The following is a 19,592-nucleotide window of genomic DNA, read 5'->3' on the forward strand; positions in this document are numbered from 1 at the left end:
CCCCAGCACAAGGTGCACCTGTGTAATCATCTTGCTTTTCAATCAGCTTCTTGATTTGCCAAACCTATCAGGTGGATGGATTATCTTGGCAAAAGATAAATATTCACTAACATGGATGTAAACAAATTTGTGCACAAAATGTAAGAGAAATACGCTTTTTGTGCGTATGAAAAATGTCTGGGATCTTTTATTTCAGCTCATGAAACATGGATCCAACACTTTACATGTTGCGCTTATATTTTTGTTCAGTATAGTTTGGAATGCAAACTACAATATGATTGTCATGAGACATTGCAGTGCCAAAAGGAATCCAAACTTTTGTCAAACTTTCTCTGAAGCATACTTTTTCATAAGAACATTTCTTCTCCCTCCCTCATTCCCTCCTTCCTTCACTCTCTCTGTCTGTTTTATTGTTGTGTGGTGGGACTTAGACAGCTGTTCATAACCATTAGTTAGCCTTGTGAATTAGTCTGGACAAATCATGTAAGTGGAGGGAGATGGCAGTGGGATAGGGAGATAGATGGTTAGCTAAATACTGTGGGCTCGCCTCACACCCCTCACTAGCTTCTCCCAAACACTGTGGCTTGTTTTCCCACTTGGCAGCTGCCTGGTGCCTCAAAAACACTTGACTGTCTATGCCAAACATAATCTTGGATTTGGTTAGTGGTGATTTTCATTTGGTTGTATTTTCTTCAGAAGCTAAGGTTTGTGTTTTCATCCAGTTTTGTGATCGCTGGTCAGTAAAAGTATTTTACCCGTTGTAACATTTGTTGAGTACCTTGTTATGGATTGTGACGGGGATAATTTTTAGGATTGTTGACATAGTGGACAGGCCAGCAGAGGGAGATTCTCAGCTCTGGTTCTGCATGCTTAGAGGTACTGGAATCCTGTAAGAGACATATTTCAACATGGTGTCATCTGGCACAGCAGACACACACTGCTTCACTCGTTTGGAAGGCTTGGGTGTTTTCACAAAACAAGCTGTCTACTCTCTCCCTCTCTGAACACTTGCACCCTGTATCTGTTGCCTAGCGCCTGTCTTTTGTTCTGGACAGCTGCACTGGCTGGCTATCCCTGAAATCTCCTCTGTGTCACACACACACACACACACACACACACACACACACACACACTCTACTATGTCATCCATGTCATCTGGACTGCTCCTTCGTTCCATCCTTCTCTTCCGTTCTCTATGCCTACAATTCCACTTTTCACTCATCTTCATACCTCCCTTCATTCCCTCCCTCTGTCCATCACACTGTCGCTCCCCTTCCTCTGTGTCCCTACAGCTGTGTGTCAGCTGTCGGTCTGTGCCAGTGAAGTCAGTGGGCCCACAGGGACCCCAGGCCACCCCTCTACCCCCCCTCCCCTACCAGCTGTCTCCCCCCCTGCCCCGTCACCCCCAATCATTAAGCATCCACCAGTAAAACTACTGGACAAGCCCTTTTGTGTCTCATAGATGGGTAACTACAGCACCCTATCCACCCTATCAGGTCCCAGTCTAACTACTACAGCACCCTATCCACCCTATCAGGCCCCAGTCTAACTACTACAGCACCCTATCCACCCTATCAGGCCCCAGTCTAACTACTACAGCACCCTATCCACCCTATCAGGCCCCAGTCTAACTACTACAGCACCCTATCCACCCTATCAGGCCCCAGTCTAACTACTACAGCACCCTATCCACCCTATCAGGCCCCAGTCTAACTACTACAGCACCCTATCAGGCCACAGTCTAACTACTACAGCACCCTATCAGGCCCCAGTCTAACTACTACAGCACCCTATCAGGCCACAGTCTAACTACTACAGCACCCTATCCACCCTATCAGGCCCCAGTCTAACTACTACAGAACCATATCAGGCCCCAGTCTAACTACTACAGCACCCTATCCACCCTATCAGGCCCCAGTCTAACTACTACAGCACCCTATCCACCCTATCAAGCCCCAGTCTAACTACTACAGCACCCTATCCACCCTATCAGGCCCCAGTCTAACTACTACAGCACCCTATCCACCCTATCAGGCCCCAGTCTAACTACTAAAGCACCCTATCAGGCCCCAGTCTAACTACTACAGGACCCTATCCACCCTATCATGCCCCAGTCTAACTACTACACTACCTTATCAGGCCCCAGTCTAACTACTACAGCACCCTATCAGGCCCCAGTCTAACTACTACAGAACCATATCAGGCCCCAGTCTAACTGCTACAGGACCCTATTCACACTACCAGGCCCCAGTCTAACTACTACAGAACCATATCAGGCCCCAGTCTAACTACTACAGCACCCTATCCACCCTATCAGGCCCCAGTCTAACTACTACAGCACCCTATCAGGCCCCAGTCTAACTACTACAGGACCCTATCCACCCTATCAGGCCCCAGTCTAACTACTACAGCACCCTATCAGGCCCCAGTCTAACTGCTACAGGACCCTATCCACCCTATCAGGCCCCAGTATAACTACTACAGAACCATATCAGGCCCCAGTCTAACTACTACAGCACCCTATCCACCCTATCAGGCCCCAGTCTAACTACTACAGAACCATATCAGGCCCCAGTCTTGCTACTACAGCACCCTATCCACCCTATCAGGCCCCAGTCTAGCTACTACAGCACCCTATCCACCCTATCAGGCCCCAGTCTAGCTACTACAGCACCCTATCCACCCTATCAGGCCCCAGTCTAACTAATACAGCACCCTATCCACCCTATCAGGCCCCAGTCTAACTACTATAGCACCCTATCAGGCCCCAGTCTAACTACTACAGAACCATATCAGGCCCCAGTCTTGCTACTACAGCACCATATCCACCCTATCAGGCCCCAGTCTAACTACTACAGCACCCTATCAGGCCCCAGTCTAACTACTACAGCACCCTATCAGGCCCCAGTCTAACTACTACAGAACCATATCAGGCCCCAGTCTTGCTACTACAGCACCCTATCCACCCTATCAGGCCCCAGTCTAACTACTACAGAACCATATCAGGCCCCAGTCTTGCTACTACAGCACCCTATCAGTCTGTGCCAGTGAAGTCAGTGGACCCACAGGGACCCCAGGCCACCCCTCTACCCCCCCTCCCCTACCAGCTGTCTCCCCCCCTGCCCCGTCACCCCCAATCATTAAGCATCCACCAGTAAAACTACTGGACAAGCCCTTTTGTGTCTCATAGATGGGTAACTACAGCACCCTATCCACCCTATCAGGCCCCAGTCTAACTACTACAGCACCCTATCCACCCTATCAGGCCCCAGTCTAACTACTACAGCACCCTATCCACCCTATCAGGCCCCAGTCTAACTACTACAGCACCCTATCCACCCTATCAGGCCCCAGTCTAACTACTACAGCACCCTATCCACCCTATCAGGCCCCAGTCTAACTACTACAGCACCCTATCCACCCTATCAGGCCCCAGTCTAACTACTACAGCACCCTATCAGGCCACAGTCTAACTACTACAGCACCCTATCAGGCCCCAGTCTAACTACTACAGCACCCTATCAGGCCACAGTCTAACTACTACAGCACCCTATCCACCCTATCAGGCCCCAGTCTAACTACTACAGAACCATATCAGGCCCCAGTCTAACTACTACAGCACCCTATCCACCCTATCAGGCCCCAGTCTAACTACTACAGCACCCTATCCACCCTATCAAGCCCCAGTCTAACTACTACAGCACCCTATCCACCCTATCAGGCCCCAGTCTAACTACTACAGCACCCTATCCACCCTATCAGGCCCCAGTCTAACTACTAAAGCACCCTATCAGGCCCCAGTCTAACTACTACAGGACCCTATCCACCCTATCATGCCCCAGTCTAACTACTACACTACCTTATCAGGCCCCAGTCTAACTACTACAGCACCCTATCAGGCCCCAGTCTAACTACTACAGAACCATATCAGGCCCCAGTCTAACTGCTACAGGACCCTATTCACACTACCAGGCCCCAGTCTAACTACTACAGAACCATATCAGGCCCCAGTCTAACTACTACAGCACCCTATCCACCCTATCAGGCCCCAGTCTAACTACTACAGCACCCTATCAGGCCCCAGTCTAACTACTACAGGACCCTATCCACCCTATCAGGCCCCAGTCTAACTACTACAGCACCCTATCAGGCCCCAGTCTAACTGCTACAGGACCCTATCCACCCTATCAGGCCCCAGTATAACTACTACAGAACCATATCAGGCCCCAGTCTAACTACTACAGCACCCTATCCACCCTATCAGGCCCCAGTCTAACTACTACAGAACCATATCAGGCCCCAGTCTTGCTACTACAGCACCCTATCCACCCTATCAGGCCCCAGTCTAGCTACTACAGCACCCTATCCACCCTATCAGGCCCCAGTCTAGCTACTACAGCACCCTATCCACCCTATCAGGCCCCAGTCTAACTAATACAGCACCCTATCCACCCTATCAGGCCCCAGTCTAACTACTATAGCACCCTATCAGGCCCCAGTCTAACTACTACAGCACCCTATCAGGCCCCAGTCTAACTACTACAGCACCCTATCAGGCCCCAGTCTAACTACTACAGAACCATATCAGGCCCCAGTCTTGCTACTACAGCACCCTATCCACCCTATCAGGCCCCAGTCTAACTACTACAGAACCATATCAGGCCCCAGTCTTGCTACTACAGCACCCTATCAGGCCCCAGTCTTGCTACTACAGCACCCTATCCACCCTATCAGGCCCCAGTCTAACTACTACAGCACCCTATCCACCCTATCAGGCCCCAGTCTAACTAAAACAGCACCCAGAGAAACAGTGTTTAGATGGGAGATCTGAAATCCACTTTTCATGGTGGGGCTACTGCCTACTATGTCTGATACATGCCTAACTACAACCACCCATAGAAATAGTGTTTCGAAGGGAGCTCTGAAATCCACTTTTTAAATTTCCACCTGCCTGCCTGCCGGCCTGCCGTCACTTATCTGTGGCTTAGCCCCTCTCCGTGTAGTGTTGATACACAGACTGGACTGTCAAATATATCTGTTACCTTTCTCTATTTCTCTTTCTATCTGTCCTTTTCTGGCTATGTGATCTGTGGAATGATCTAGATTATGTATTTACTACTGTCTGTCTCTCTATCTCATAAACAACCCTGCTGCTATGTTTAGGCCAATTAGGGCTTGAGGAGGAGATTGTAATAAGGGAGTTGGAAATGACATGATTGACATTTCGAACGCTGAAGGACTAAGTAATGTTGGCTAGGCTAATTATACCACCTTCGATTGGTTCATTGTGCAACAACAACAGATCTAAACAAAGCTAATGTTGTCTGTGCTGTGGTGCCACTGGTCTGTTTTGTTGGATTTAGTTATTTTGTTGTGTTATATTGTATTGTGTCATATTGTCTTGTATTATATTGTGTTGTGTTGCATTATATTATATGTGTCATGTTGTGTTGTATTATATTGCTTAAATATTGTGTTGCGTTGTCCCAGGTTGAAACAGTGTCTGTATGAAGGTGATTTCCCACGTGGATTCCTCCTCTAAACCTGAGGATTTAGTGGAGTTGCTCTCCAATGAGTCCATGGTGTCTGGTTACACATACACAGGGTTAACAGACAGGGATTCATAAATCACAGAGGAAGCTACTGTATCTACTAGACTGGACCTGACATTTAGACAGAAACCCATCCACACGGAGTATCACCCCTCTCTCTCATTCTTCCTTCTTGTACTCTCTCGTATTCTGTCTTTCATGATACAAAATAAATGATTCACGCATTCTGAAATCTTCTAATCCTTCCTCTCTCTCTCTCCCTCTGTCAGGTATGACTGTGGTTGTCAGCGCGTCTCCGGACAGGTAACCGGGTGTGTTGCTGGTGCCATGGCAAAGCCAGAGCTGCGGCCGTTACCTGTCATTGTGGTTACCGTCATTCTGGTGGCGTTGTCGGCTGCGGATGACCACGACTGGCACTTTAAACCAGGTGAGAGGTCAAAGGTCAGATGTCAGACAGGAAGTGGCTGCTTAAGGTCAAGGTCAAATCAGATCCCCAGAATATGATTGGTCGTTATTGTTGAAGAGAATGGGTTCTCAATAACCTACCTAGTTAAAGCCAAGGTAGATAGTAGACGGACTAGGGATTGATGATCGTTGACCAATCGGCCAGGTTTAATACAATTTGAGTCACACCAAGGGAAAAACTATGATCAGAACAGATGTGTTTTACCTTCCATTCAAGATCTCACAGGCACCCCCTCAGAAATGTCAGACAATTCCATCTCGGCCTCACCCATTGCCTTATCCTCCTCCTCCACCCCTCCATCCCTCGCCCTCTCTGCCCCTTCCTTGTCTACACTCTCCTCACATTCTTGGATGTGTGCCTTAAGTCTGTCCATCCGCTAGCAGCAGCCAATCCTGTTTCAGGTCCATGTCTCCTAGGCAGCCTTGGGTATTCAGCCTCACTAATGTACAGGCCGCTCATCACCTGTCAATCATACAAAGAGAGAGAGGGGAGGAGAGGAGAGGGATGGAGGGGTGGAGGAGGAGGATAAGGCAATGGGTGAGGCCGAGATGGAATTGATAGAGTAGAGAAAATGAAACTCTACAAGGTGAAACCAGAGCTGTCACCTCCAGGGTAGAAGCAGACAATGAATTATCTGTCTCCCGCACAGACACATGCATGCACACGTTTGTGTCATCTGATTTGATCCATATGGTTATTATTTCCACACCGTTGCTGTGGTGATGCAACAACAAGTCTTTAATAGGAGGAAATAGCCCATTAGTAGCGGGATATGAACTGATATGACGAGTGAATAAAGGAAGGGAAACAGCCACCGTGTGTGTGAAAGGGGGAGAAAGAGAGGGAGAGCGTGGGAAGAAAGCCAATGGAGAAAGAGAGGGAGAGCGTGGGAAGAAAGCCAATGGAGAAAGAGAGGGAGAGAGTGGGAAGAAAGCCAATGGAGAAAGAGAGGGAGAGAGTGGGAAGAAAGCCAATGGAGAAAGAGAGGGAGAGAGTGGGAAGAAAGCCAATGGAGAAAGAGAGGGAGAGCGTGGGAAGAAAACCAATGGAGAAAGAGAGGGAGAGCGTGGGAAGAAAGCCAATGGAGAAAGAGAGGGAGAGCGTGGGAAGAAAGCCAATGGAGAAAGAGAGGGAGAGAGTGGGAAGAAAGCCAATGGAGAAAGAGAGGGAGAGAGTGGGAAGAAAGCCAATGGAGAAAGAGAGGGAGAGAGTGGGAAGAAAGCCAATGGAGAAAGAGAGGGAGAGCGTGGGAAGAAAACCAATGGAGTAAGAGAGGGAGAGCGTGGGAAGAAAGCCAATGGAGAAAGAGAGGGAGAGCGTGGGCAGAAAGCCAATGGAGTAAGAGAAGGAGAGCGTGGGAAGAAAGCCAATGGAGAAAGAGAGGGAGAGCGTGGGAAGAAAGCCAATGGAGTAAGAGAGGGAGAGCGTGGGAAGAAAGCCAATGGAGAAAGAGAGGGAGAGCGTGGGAAGAAAGCCAATGGAGAAAGAGAGGGAGAGCGTGGGAAGAAAGCCAATGGAGTAAGAGAGGGAGAGAGTGGGAAGAAAGCCAATGGAGTAAGAGAGGGAGAGCGTGGGAAGAAAGCCAATGGAGTAAGAGAGGGAGAGCGTGGGAAGAAAGCCAATGGAGTAAGAGAGGGAGAGCGTGGGAAGAAAGCCAATGGATTAAGAGAGGGAGAGCGTGGGAAGAAAGCCAATGGAGAAAGAGAGGGAGAGCGTGGGAAGAAAGCCAATGGAGAAAGAGAGGGAGAGCGTGGGAAGAAAGCCAATGGAGAAAGAGAGGGAGAGCGTGGGAAGAAAGCCAATGGAGACAGAGGGCAATAACAGAGAGGGGAGTAAAAAGAGAGATGGGGAGGCCTGGAGAGAGAGTTTTATTGGCAGCTAGGTAATGATGTAATGAAACAGGCCTGTCCGTGTGGGGGTGTAGGGGGTAGGGTGTAGGGGGTAGGGTGTAGGGGGTAGGGGGTAGAGTGTAGGGGGTAGGTGTGTGTGTCTCTCAGAGGGTTTATCTTCCAAACCCACATTCCTATCCACTGACTCACCGACAGCAACCGAGTTAGAACTTCCCCCCTTATCACCCCCCCATGCCCTCATATCACTGACAGCATCATTATCACCCCACCCCACCCCCCACGCCACCATATCACTGACAGCATCATTATCAACCCCCCCCACGCCACCATATCACTGACCTTATCATTATCCACCCCCCCACGCCCCCATATCACTGACAGCATCAGTTATCCACGCCACCATATCAATGACAGTATCAGTTATCCACGCCACCATATCAATGACAGTATCAGTTATCCACGCCACCATATCAATGACAGTATCAGTTATCCACACCCCCACGCCCCCATATCAATGACAGTATCAGTTATCCACGTCCCCATATCAATGACAGTATAACCGGGTGTGTTGCTGGTGCCATGGCAACGCCAGAGCTGCGGCCGTTACCTGGCATTGTGGATACCGTCATTCTGGTGGCGTTGTCGGCTGCGGATGACCACGACTGGCACTTTAAACCAGGTGAGAGGTCAAAGGTCAGATGTCAGACAGGAAGTGGCTGCTTAAGGTCAAGTTCAAATCAGATCCCCAGAATATGATTGGTCGTTATTGTTGAAGAGAATGGGGTCTGAAAATGTGTCCCAAATGGTACCCTATTCCCTATAGAACGCATTGCTTTTGACCAGAACATTGGAGTAGGTTTCCATGTGGGAAAGATAGAAAAGATGGAGATGGAAAGATGGAGAAGGAAAGATGGAGACGGAAAGATAGAGACGGAAAGATGGAGACGGAAAGATGGAGACGGAAAGATGGAGACGGAAAGATGGAGAGAGAAAGATAGAGAAGGAAAGACTGAGAAGGAAAGATGGAGACGGAAAGATAGTGAAGGAAAGATAGAGAAGGAAAGATGGAGACGGAAAGATGGAGAAGGGAAGATAGAGAAGGAAAGATAGAGAAGGAAAGATGGAGACGGAAAGATAGAGAAGGAAAGATAGAGAAGGAAAGATAGAGAAGGAAAGATGGAGACGGAAAGATAGAGACGGAAAGATGGAGACGGAAAGATGGAGACGGAAAGATAGAGACGGAAAGATAGAGAAGGAAAGATAGAGAAGGAAAGATAGAGAAGGAAAGATAGAGAAGGAAAGATGGAGATGGAGATGGAAAGATGGAGATGGAACGATAGAGAAGGAAAGATGGAGACGGAAAGATAGAGACGGAAAGATGGAGACGGAAAGATGGAGACGGAAAGATGGAGATGGAAAGATGGAGATGGAAAGATGGAGATGGAAAGATGGAGATGGAAAGATGGAGATGGAAAGATGGAGATGGAAAGATGGCGACGGAAAGATGGCGACGGAAAGATAGAGAAGGAAAAATAGAGATGGAAAGATGGAGATGGAAAGATGGAGACGGAAAGATGGAGACGGAAAGATAGAGATGGAAAGATGGAGACGGAAAGATAGAGATGGAAAGATGGAGACGGAGATGACTTAATGCTGCGTGAACAATGACTGGCTCCAACAATGACATGTACAGGTGTAGGATCACCCTGTTGTTGCAGGACATTTCGCAAACTTGTAGTGTGTTCGACTTGATTTTCCTTAACAAAAATGTCCATTAATTATAATCCACACAATAATGAATGTTTCCTGTTGCTGCAGGATTATTTTCCTGCTGTGAGAAACAGGTCAAATTAAGATCATTTTAGCTATCATGTTACTCCTGATGTATGATAGTAGAATGTGTATGATAGTAGAATATGTATGATAGTAGAATGTGTATGATAGTAGAATGTGTATGATAGTACAATGTGTATGATAGTAGAATGTGTATGATAGTAGAATATGTATGATAGAAGAATGTGTATGATAGTAGAATGTGTATGATAGTAGAATATGTATGATAGTAGAATGTGTATGATAGTAGAATGTGTATGATAGTAGAATATGTATGATAGAAGAATGTGTATGATAGTAGAATGTGTATGATAGTAGAATGTGTATGATAGTAGAATATGTATGATAGTAGAATATGTATGATAGTAGAATATGTATGATAGTAGAATGTGTATGATAGTAGAATGTGTATGATAGTAGAATGTGTATGATAGTAGAATGAATTATAGTACAATGTGTATGATAGTAGAATATGTATGATAGTACAATGAGAGTACTATCATACTCTCACTCTCACCCAGAGTCTCTGGGTTCGCGCCCAGGCTCTGTCGTAGCCGGCCGCAACCGGGAGGTCCGTGGGGCGACGCACAATTGGCATAGCGTCGTCCGGGTTAGGGAGGGTTTGGCCGGTAGGGATATCCTTGTCTCAGTATGTAAAATGTAATAAAATGTATGCACTCTACTGTAAGTCGCTTTGGATAAGAGCGTCTGCTAAATGACTAATATGTAAATGTAAAATGTTAGTGTGTCTGTCTAATGCCTGGTGTTACAGACTGCTGGTGGAACAGCTGTTAGTGTGTCTGTCTAATGCCTGGTGTTACAGACTGCTGGTGGAACAGCTGTTAGTGTGTCTGTCTAATGCCTGGTGTTACAGACTGCTGGTGGAACAGCTGTTGCTGTGTCTGCAACTGGCCTGTGTATGAGATAGCATCATTCTGCTTGCCAGACTTTAAAGCTAAGTTGTAACGGGTAGGCCAGAGGAATATAATGCGATATTCAGCCAGACTCATCTGGCTCCATGAGACTAGAGACTGAACCTTAGACTGGGGTCTGGGATGGAGGGTTTGGAGCTGGGAATAAGGGTCTGGGAAGAACTGGGTTATATACTGAAAACTAGTGAAACATACTGGAGTTTACTGGGACATACTTGTTTTATATATAGTACTAAGACAGCAACCTTGTGTGCAATTTCATCTCTGTGTGAAAAATGTGTGCGTACCGTTTTGAGATGGAGAAATGTTGACAGTATGAGAATATATATAGACCTTCACCAGTAACCCTAGCACATGATTTATACAATACCAAAAACATTAGCAGATCAAGTAATAAAATATCTATATAGGACGATGTGTTATTAAGTTTATCCCAAAATGTTAATATGCTATTAAACTATGAGTGTCAGAGTATTAAAGTCTGACATTGATACATAATCAGATTGGTATTGTTGATATTCTTTGATAAACGTTAATCAGCGTTACACATTCATTTTAGCTTCATCTACATGATCAAGCATTGTCACATCACCTCCCCATACATGTCTTACAGCTTCCCTGTGTTAGCTAGCAGTCCATTGACGGACCATTGGTGGTCCTGGAAGCACTATGCAGAATCAGACACCAACCCATCACCGCACCAACCATTGTCTTGATAAGAATGTAACACAACACAATCTAGAGACTACTCAGGGGGGTGAAATGGGTTTGGGTTGGGGTCTGTCTTGTGGGAGTGAAAACCGAACCAGCGGTGTCTCACACCGCACAATTGGCATAGCGTCGTCCCGGTTAGGGAGGGTTTGGCCGATAGGGATATCCTTGTCTCAGTATGTAAAAATTTAATAAAATGTATGCACTCTACTGTAAGTCGCTCTGGATAAGAGCGTCTGCTAAATGACTAAAATGTAAATGTAAATAGTAGAATGTGTATGATAGTAGAATGTTCTATTCTGTCCTCTATTCTCTGTATGACAGGCATGATGAATTATGCTATGTAGTCTCTGTCTCATTCTTGTCCCCCCCTCTCTCTGTCTGTCTCCCTTTCTCTCACACACACACACACACACACACACACACACACACACACACACACACACACACACACACACACACACACACACACACACACACACACACACACACACACACACACACACACATCCATGCAGCTCAGTGTCGTTATGCCCTGGGGATGGAGGATGGCACCATCCCTGACTCTGACATCACGGCTTCCAGCGCCTGGTCAGACTCTACTGAGGCCAAACACGGCAGGTATGTGTGTCGGTGTGTGTGTGTGCGTGCCTGCCTGGCTGCACTGCATGTGTTGTGTGTATTATTACATACCTTCCAAAGGGAAAAAGCCCAGCAGCTGGCCTGTATAGCTCTGTGTCAGCTGTTATTGTAGATTATCTCTGTGGAGGAGAAGTGTTTCTGGTTTCCATGATTCTAAGACTCTGTGACCTTTGACATATTTGGGTCCTTTGTACCTCAATGCTTGACTGTGAAGAGTGCAAATAAAGTATCCAAAGTGTGTGTGTGTGTGTGTGTGTGTGTGTGTGTGTGTGTGTGTGTGTGTGTGTGTGTGTGTGTGTGTGTGTGTGTGTGTGTGTGTGTGTGTGTGTGTGTGTGTGTGTGTGTGTGTGCGTGTGTGTAATTACATTATCTCTATTCATGTCTGGTTCTGGGTCTGTATCTCTCTAGCGTTGACTATGTCTGCCATCTGTTGTCACCATGTTTAAATCACACAGGAGAAGACTATTAGATTGCAACACAAGACTGTGGCCAGCGTGTCTCTGTATAGCACATTAGGTCATGACATTACATGACCAGCCTGTTAGACAAGGCAGATTCACATGGCCTATTACTCAACATCCACAGAGTGTGCGTGCGTGCGTGTGTGCGTGTGTGTGTGCGTGTGTGTGTGTGCGTGCGTGCGCCTTGTGTGTTTCCATGTCTCTCTTAGCCTGCCGTGTCTGGGCTGCGTCTGCTGGCTGACTGTCAGTCCATGTGGAGGTGATCAGTCCCAACCCCTTAAAGAGACACCAGAGAGAGACAGAGAGAGAGAGAGAGAGGGAGAGAGGGATGGGGAAGAGAGAGATATAAAGACACAGAAGGATGGGGGGGAAAGAGAGAGGATGATGGGGAGAGAGTGGGAGGGAGAAAGAGAAGAGTGAGAGATAGAGGGGATAGATAGATAGTATGAAGGATGGGAGGAGAGAGAGAGTGAGAGGGAGGGGTAGGTAGATAGTATGAAGGATGGGAGGAGAGAGAGAGCGAGGGAGGGGAGAGATAGATAGAATGAAGGATGGGAGGAGAGCGAGAGGGAGGGGACAGATAGATAGTATGAAGGATGGGAGGAGAGAAAGAGCGAGAGGGAGGGGAGAGATAGATAGTATGAAGGATGGGAGGAGAGAGAGTGAGAGGGAGGGGAGAGATAGATAGTATGAAGGATGGGAGGAGAGAGAGTGAGCGGGAGGGGAGAGATAGTTAGTATGAAGGATGGGAGGGGAGAGAGAGTGAGAGGGAGGGGAGAGATAGATAGTATGAAGGATGGGAGGAGAGAGAGAGCGAGAGGGAGGGGAGAGATAGATAGTATGAAGGATGGGAGGAGAGAGAGAGTGAGAGGGAGGGTAGAGATAGATAGTATGAATGATGGGAGGAGAGAGAGAGCGAGCGGGAGGGGAGAGATAGATAGATAGTATGAAGGATGGGAGGAGAGAGAGTGAGAGGGAGGGAGAGAGATAGTATGAAGGATGGGAGGAGAGTGAGAGGGAGGGGAGAGATAGATAGTATGAAGGATGGGAGGAGAGAGAGAGAGTGAGAGGGAGGGGAGAGATAGATAGTAGGAAGGATGGGAGGAGAGAGAGAGAGTGAGAGGGAGGGGAGAGATAGATAGTATGAAGGATGGGAGGAGAGAGAGAGAGAGAGTGAGAGGGAGGGGAGAGATAGATAGTATGAAGGATGGGAGGAGAGAGAGTGAGAGGGAGAGATAGATAGTATGAAGGATGGGAGGAGAGAGAGCGAGAGGGAGGGGAGAGATAGATAATATGAAGGATGGGAGGAGAGAGAGCGAGAAGAATGGAGGGAGAGAGAAGAGAGGGAGGGAGGGGAAAGATAGAGAGGGGAATAGAGAGAGGGGGGGGTGATTGGGGAAAGAGGGGGGAGGAGAGAGAAGTAGGGAAAATGGGCTTGTCACTGTGATGGAGGGAGGAGCGGAGATAGAAAGAGGGATGGAACGAGGGAGGGAGGAAGCCTGGTGTGTGATCTTAGGGAGGTGCTCATTGTGATATTGTCCCAAAGCAGATGGATGACAGCATGTTAGATGGAGGGAAGGAGAGATGGAGGAAGGGAATTTAGAGAGAGAAGGAGGAAGGGATAGAGTACTTGGCTGGTCTGAGAGTGAGAGAGATAGAGAGAGAGGGAATAGAGAGTGATGAAGGGAAGAGAAGGGGAAGAAGGGAATGGATAGAAAGACGGGGGGAATAGAGGACTTGGACAGTTTTTCTCGTTTTGCACGGCAGTGATCTGTCATATGAATCATTTTGGCTGATGCAGGATGCAGAGGCCTGGTTTGTCTCTCTCTTTCTTCATCCATTCATCCCTCTATCTCCCCCTTCCCACCCTCCATCAGTAGATTCTGAATGGTAGATTGTGGTGTGCGTGGTCTCGGTTGACCTCAGTGGGATCACCATCAAATGTAGTAAAACTTTATTAGCATTCGATTCAACAATGTTGACAGGAAGAACTGTGTCTTGGTGTTAGGGCTGGTCTTTATATGGTCCAAGTTTGGTTTGCTTCATGTGGACCAGTTCTCAGTGTGAATTGATCCTAATGCCAGCGACTAAGTGGTTGTACTGTGGTCTGTTTGTGGTGATGGATATTGTGGTCTCTGTAAGAAGTATTTGTGGTTGGGATAGTTATATTCTATCCAGAATGATCTCATTATGGAATCCATAAATTAATAATTCAATAACCCCCCCCCCCCCTCTCTCTCTCTCTCTCTCTCTCTCTTCTTCTCTTCTCTCTATCTCTCTCCTTCTGCCTCTCTCTGTCTCTCTCTCTGTCTCTCTCTCTCTCTCTCTCTTCTTCTCTTCTCTCTATCTCTCTCTCCTTCTGCCTCTCTCTGTCTCTCTCTCTGTCTCTCTCTCTCTCTCTCTCTCTCTCTCTCTCTCTCTCTCTCTCTCTCTCTCTCTCTCTCTCTATGTCTGTCTCTCTGTCTCTCTCTCTCTCTTCACTCTATCTCTCTCTCCCCTTCTGTCTCTCTCTGTCTCTCTCTCTCTGGCTCTGTCTCTCTCTCTCTCTGTCTCTATGTCTGTCTCTCTCTGTCTCTCTCTCTCTCTCTCTCTCTATGTCTGTCTCTCTGTCTCTCTCTGTCTCTGTCTCTCTGTCTCTCTCTATATATATCTCTCTGTCTATGTCTCTCTCTCTCTGTCTCTCTCTCTCTCTCACTCTCTCTCTCTGTCTATGTCTCTCTCTCTGCATCTCTCTCTTTCTCTCTCTCTGTCTTCATCTCTGTCTTAATCTCTGTCTCTCTGTGTCTCTCTCTTTTTCTCTCTCTTGATCTTTCTCTCTCTCTCGATCTTTCTCTCTCTCTATCTTTCTCTGTCTCCCAGGTTGAGTACAGGAGAGGGGGACGGTGCGTGGTGTCCTGCAGGAGCAGTGTTCCCCAGTGCTTCAGAGTACCTCCAGGTCAGACAGAGTACACAGGCCTATTCCATGGGCTACAACCACACACTGTATGTGTAGGATTCTCTGTTTCCATTGGCTAGAGGTGCAATCATCCTACCAATACTCACATTTCATTGGGTTAGAGTTTGTGTTTTATTTAATCAAGGTAGAAGTTTCCTAGCTTCCCAAGTTTCCCTGTGTTGGAGGTAGAGGGTTAGGATGGTCCTGAGGGTCAGAGCACTACATTACAACTGACCTTGGATCAGTGACTAGAGACGTCTTGTTCTCTCTCTTCCAGGTGGACCTGCGCTCACTGCACTTCCTGGCTCTGGTGGGTACCCAGGGTCGCCATGCCGACGGGCACGGCCAGGAGTTTGCTCGCAGCTACCGGCTCCGTTACTCCCGAGACGGACGCACCTGGATCACCTGGAAGGACCGCTGGGGGCAGGAGGTAAAGAGAAGTGTGTGTGTGTGTTTTATCTATCTAATGTTTCTCTCTCCCCTTGGTTCTGCTTCTCTGACTCATTCCATCATTTCTGTCTTATGCAAACCTTTTATTCAGCCACCCACTCACAACATCCTTGAATCTCACTAGTTTTCTTTTTCACATCTAAATGCTTAATTATGCTATTCATGGTTATTCAATGGGTCTCCATGCTACTCTTGACTGTCTCCCCCCCGCCCCCCCCCCCCCCCCCTCACCCACCAGGTGGTGTCTGGGAATGAGAACACCTATGATGTGGTTCTGAAGGACCTGGGTCCACCCATTGTTGCCCGCTATGTCCGCTTCTATCCCCTGGCAGACCGAGTCATGAGCGTCTGTCTACGAGTTGAGCTCTATGGCTGTCTGTGGAACGGTGAGTCACTGTGTGTGTGTGTGTGTGTGTGTGTGTGTGTGTGTGTGTGTGTGTGTGTGTGTGTGTGTGTGTGTGTGTGTGTGTGTGTGTGTGTGTGTGTGTGTGTGTGTGTGTGTGTGTGTGTGTGTGTGTGTGTGTGTGTCGGTCTGTCTGAAAGAGAAAAAAGAGAATGAAAGAGAGAGTGAGGATGTATAAATGGATGTGTGTCCTTGTCCTCAGGTGTTCTGAACTCTAGACACACAGACCTTGGAGGATCATATGACATCACATTGTAGCTTCTCAGACACCTAGTGGGATGGTCCACGTGAACATTACCTTCAATTACTTTACTTTACTTTACTTTACTTTACTGTCTGTCTGTCTGTCTGTCTGTCTGTCTGTCTGTCTGTCTGCCTGCCTGCCTGCCTGCCTGTCTGTCTGTCTGTCTGTCTGTCTGTCTGCCTGTCTGTCTGCCTGTCTGTGTCTGTCTGTCTGTCTTCCTGTCTGTCTGATAGTTGGGAAATGTGTGTGGATGGGTTCTGCATGCGTGTGGGTCTAGAGCAGATTAATTAATACACTCATTGAAAAGAAAGGTTCTGGATAGAACCAAAAAGGGTTATATTGCTTGCTTCATATACGGCACTATATACTGTAGAACCCTTTTGTAGGGTTCTTTGATCAGAACCAAAATTGGTTCCACATAGAAGCCTTGAATTTCATATAGGGTTCTATATAGAACCTTTAGGGGGGGCCATATATGAAGCAAGCATAGAACCCTTTTTTGATCTATCCAGAACCATTTTTTCTAAGAGTGTAAGGTGGATACAGACAGACATTGAAAAGAAGGCCTTTGGAAGATCACAGCATAGAGGACATCACACTGTCTACTCATATCTTTGCTGTCTGCACTACAGATACTTAGGGGTATGGCCAACGACTTCACCATCCCTAGACTTAATTGCTGTGTGTGTGTGTGTGTGTGTGTGTGTGTGTGTGTGTGTGTGTGTGTGTGTGTGTGTGTGTGTGTGTGTGTGTGTGTGTGTGTGTGTGTGTGTGTGTGTGTGTGTGTGTGTGTGTGTGTGTGTGTGTGTGTGTGTGTGTGTGTCGCCTTGAATTTACAGTGTGTTTGCTAGATTTGGTAAATGTGTGTAATAAGGCTGATTATGTGTGTCTTCAAGCACGTATTTCTGCAGACATGGTCATAGAGTAAACTCACCATGACGTTTCATTTACTGTCTGGTTTGGCCTGAGATAAAAGCATCCAGTTTTACCACAGATAAGAGACACTACAGCACAGAGGATGATAGATGGTATGTTCCGTGCTCACAGAGCACCAGTGAATTACACTGTGTTTATGGGTGGGTCACGTCTCCTCCTCTCTGTCCTCCTCCCTTCACACAATGGCTGGCTGACTGGCTGTAAATCAAGCCTAGTGCTGAGCCTTAATGCCTGGGGTCACTGCATCTGGACGCATCCTAAATGGCACTAGCTATTCCCTATACAGGGCTCTGGTCAAAGTAGTGCACCGTATAGGGAATAGGATGTAATTTAGACTCAACCTCCTGTGTGTCTCTCTGGGGATAGATGGACTATCTTCCTGGAATCATTATTGTCTGTTAGAGAGGACTCTGTCTCTGTAACCACTAACACTATAAGATGCAGATTCACAGAAATGACAGACCCATTTCTCAGCACACATTCCTGTTCCATCATCACGTTTTACATTGTGGCGGGGAACCGGTATGCTATGTGGTTTGTTTATTGTGCAAGACCCCAATGGGACTGAGCCCACGTCCCCCACACACACGGACACACATGTACACACAAACACACACACTCCCTGCCTCTGTAAAAGCTGTGTTTATTCTGGATGTGAGCGCTGAAGGAGAAGGTGCTAGTTGCAGTGAGTGACGTCAGGTCTGTGCTAGGAGAACATACTGATTAGCCATACAGGCTGGCTGGGGGGAGAGAGAGTCTAGTGTTTCACTGACTAATGTTCTATAGAGCTGTTCTGGAGAGATGTCTGCTCTGCCTGTGTGTTTCTCATCTCCTGAACACAGGCTTAACCAACGTATGTAGTTCATGTGTAGCTGACCAGGCGATGGTAAAGATGATGTATGTTGTATCTTATTAAAGTGTATATTATTAATGTAGTCTCTTTATATATACCTCCCCCTCTCTCTCCCTCTCCCCCTCCATCTCTCTCTCTCTCTCTCCCCCTCGATCTATTTTTCTTTCTCTCTCTCTTTCTTTCTTTCTCACTCTCTCTCCCTCTCCCCCTCCCTCTCTCTCTCTTTTTCACTCTCTCCCTCTCCCTCTATTTCTTTCTCTCTATCTTTGACCCTCTCTCTCTGTCCCGCTATCTCTCTCTCTCTCTCTCTCTCTATCTCTCCCTCTCTCTCCCTCTCCCTCTCCCTCTCGCTCCCTCTCTCTCTATCTCTCCCTCTCTCTCTCCCCCTCTCCCTCTCTCTCTCTCAGATGGCCTGTTGGTGTACACAGCTCCAGTGGGTCATGTGATGCACCTGTCTGGCTCACCTGTGTACCTCAACGATTCCACCTACGATGGCAGCGTAGAGTCAGGGTAAGCATCATCCTCCTCTCTCAGCTCTGTGGGTATTGGCTGGCTACTTGAGATTGGTCTTCATCCTCCGTTGGCTTTAGTTGGGTCCCACACAAATCCAACTTTTACCCATGTTGTCGCTGTAAAAGAGAATGTGTTCTCAGCCAACCTACCTGGTAAAATATGGATGAATATATAAAGGAACCAGTAGCTAGCTGAAACACGGCCTCCATCGTCTGCAGGCCCCCTCCGGTGCTGCTCTGCTCCTGGACTCATCCCATCTGTTAGTAGTGAACAGGGCCTTAGTGAGCCGCAGTCAGCCAAATGCCTTTAGTCTGTCATACACACACACGAAACAACTCCTCTACCCAATGTTTCTTTTCTCTGTCCACCTAAACGAGTAAGAATGAAATGATCTGGAGTCAGACTTTATTTGCTGAGGGACTTGTACTCTGTTTCCAGACTGTATTGTCCAGGGATGGGGGAAAGTAGGGAGGTTATATTCACATATACCTTTTTAATGGGGCACAACTGTTTTCATAGCGGGTGAGCTAACGGTTTTGATGCAACCCAGACCTATATACAGCAGGTGTGTGTGTGTGTGTGTGTGTGTGTGTGTGTGTGTATGTGTGTGTGTGTGTGTGTGTGTGTGTGTGTGTGTGTGTGTGTGTGTGTGTGTGTGTGTGTGTGTGTGTGTGTGTGTGTGTGTGTGTGTGTGTGTGTGTGAGAAAGCTGAGACATAGCAGTCTGAGTTGTGTGTACGCGTGTGCACATGTGTGTGTGTGTGTGTGTGTGTGTGTGTGTGTGTGTGTGTGTGTGTGTGTGTGTGTGTGTG

At 47.4% G+C, this 19,592-nt stretch overlaps 1 protein-coding gene across 2 annotated transcripts in view; it reads left to right on the plus strand.

The window, feature by feature from the left end:
- Window positions 1–8,287: 8,287 nt before the first annotated feature.
- Window positions 8,288–19,592, plus strand: part of LOC129837606 (epithelial discoidin domain-containing receptor 1-like) — a 42,178-nt gene continuing 30,873 nt past the window's right edge. The window contains exons 1-6 of one of the 2 annotated variants that reach the window (XM_055903904.1): window positions 8,288–8,547; window positions 11,863–11,965; window positions 15,307–15,382; window positions 15,660–15,812; window positions 16,071–16,218; window positions 18,676–18,778. In XM_055903904.1, the coding sequence (XP_055759879.1) occupies window positions 8,448–8,547; window positions 11,863–11,965; window positions 15,307–15,382; window positions 15,660–15,812; window positions 16,071–16,218; window positions 18,676–18,778 (683 nt within the window). In that variant the 5' untranslated portion in view covers window positions 8,288–8,447. The remainder of the gene's footprint in view (window positions 8,548–11,862; window positions 11,966–15,306; window positions 15,383–15,659; window positions 15,813–16,070; window positions 16,219–18,675; window positions 18,779–19,592) is intronic. The other variant, XM_055903905.1, reaches the window with a different exon arrangement.

This window comes from Salvelinus fontinalis, chromosome 38 (genome assembly GCF_029448725.1).
Source record: "Salvelinus fontinalis isolate EN_2023a chromosome 38, ASM2944872v1, whole genome shotgun sequence".
Lineage (NCBI taxonomy): Eukaryota > Metazoa > Chordata > Actinopteri > Salmoniformes > Salmonidae > Salvelinus > Salvelinus fontinalis.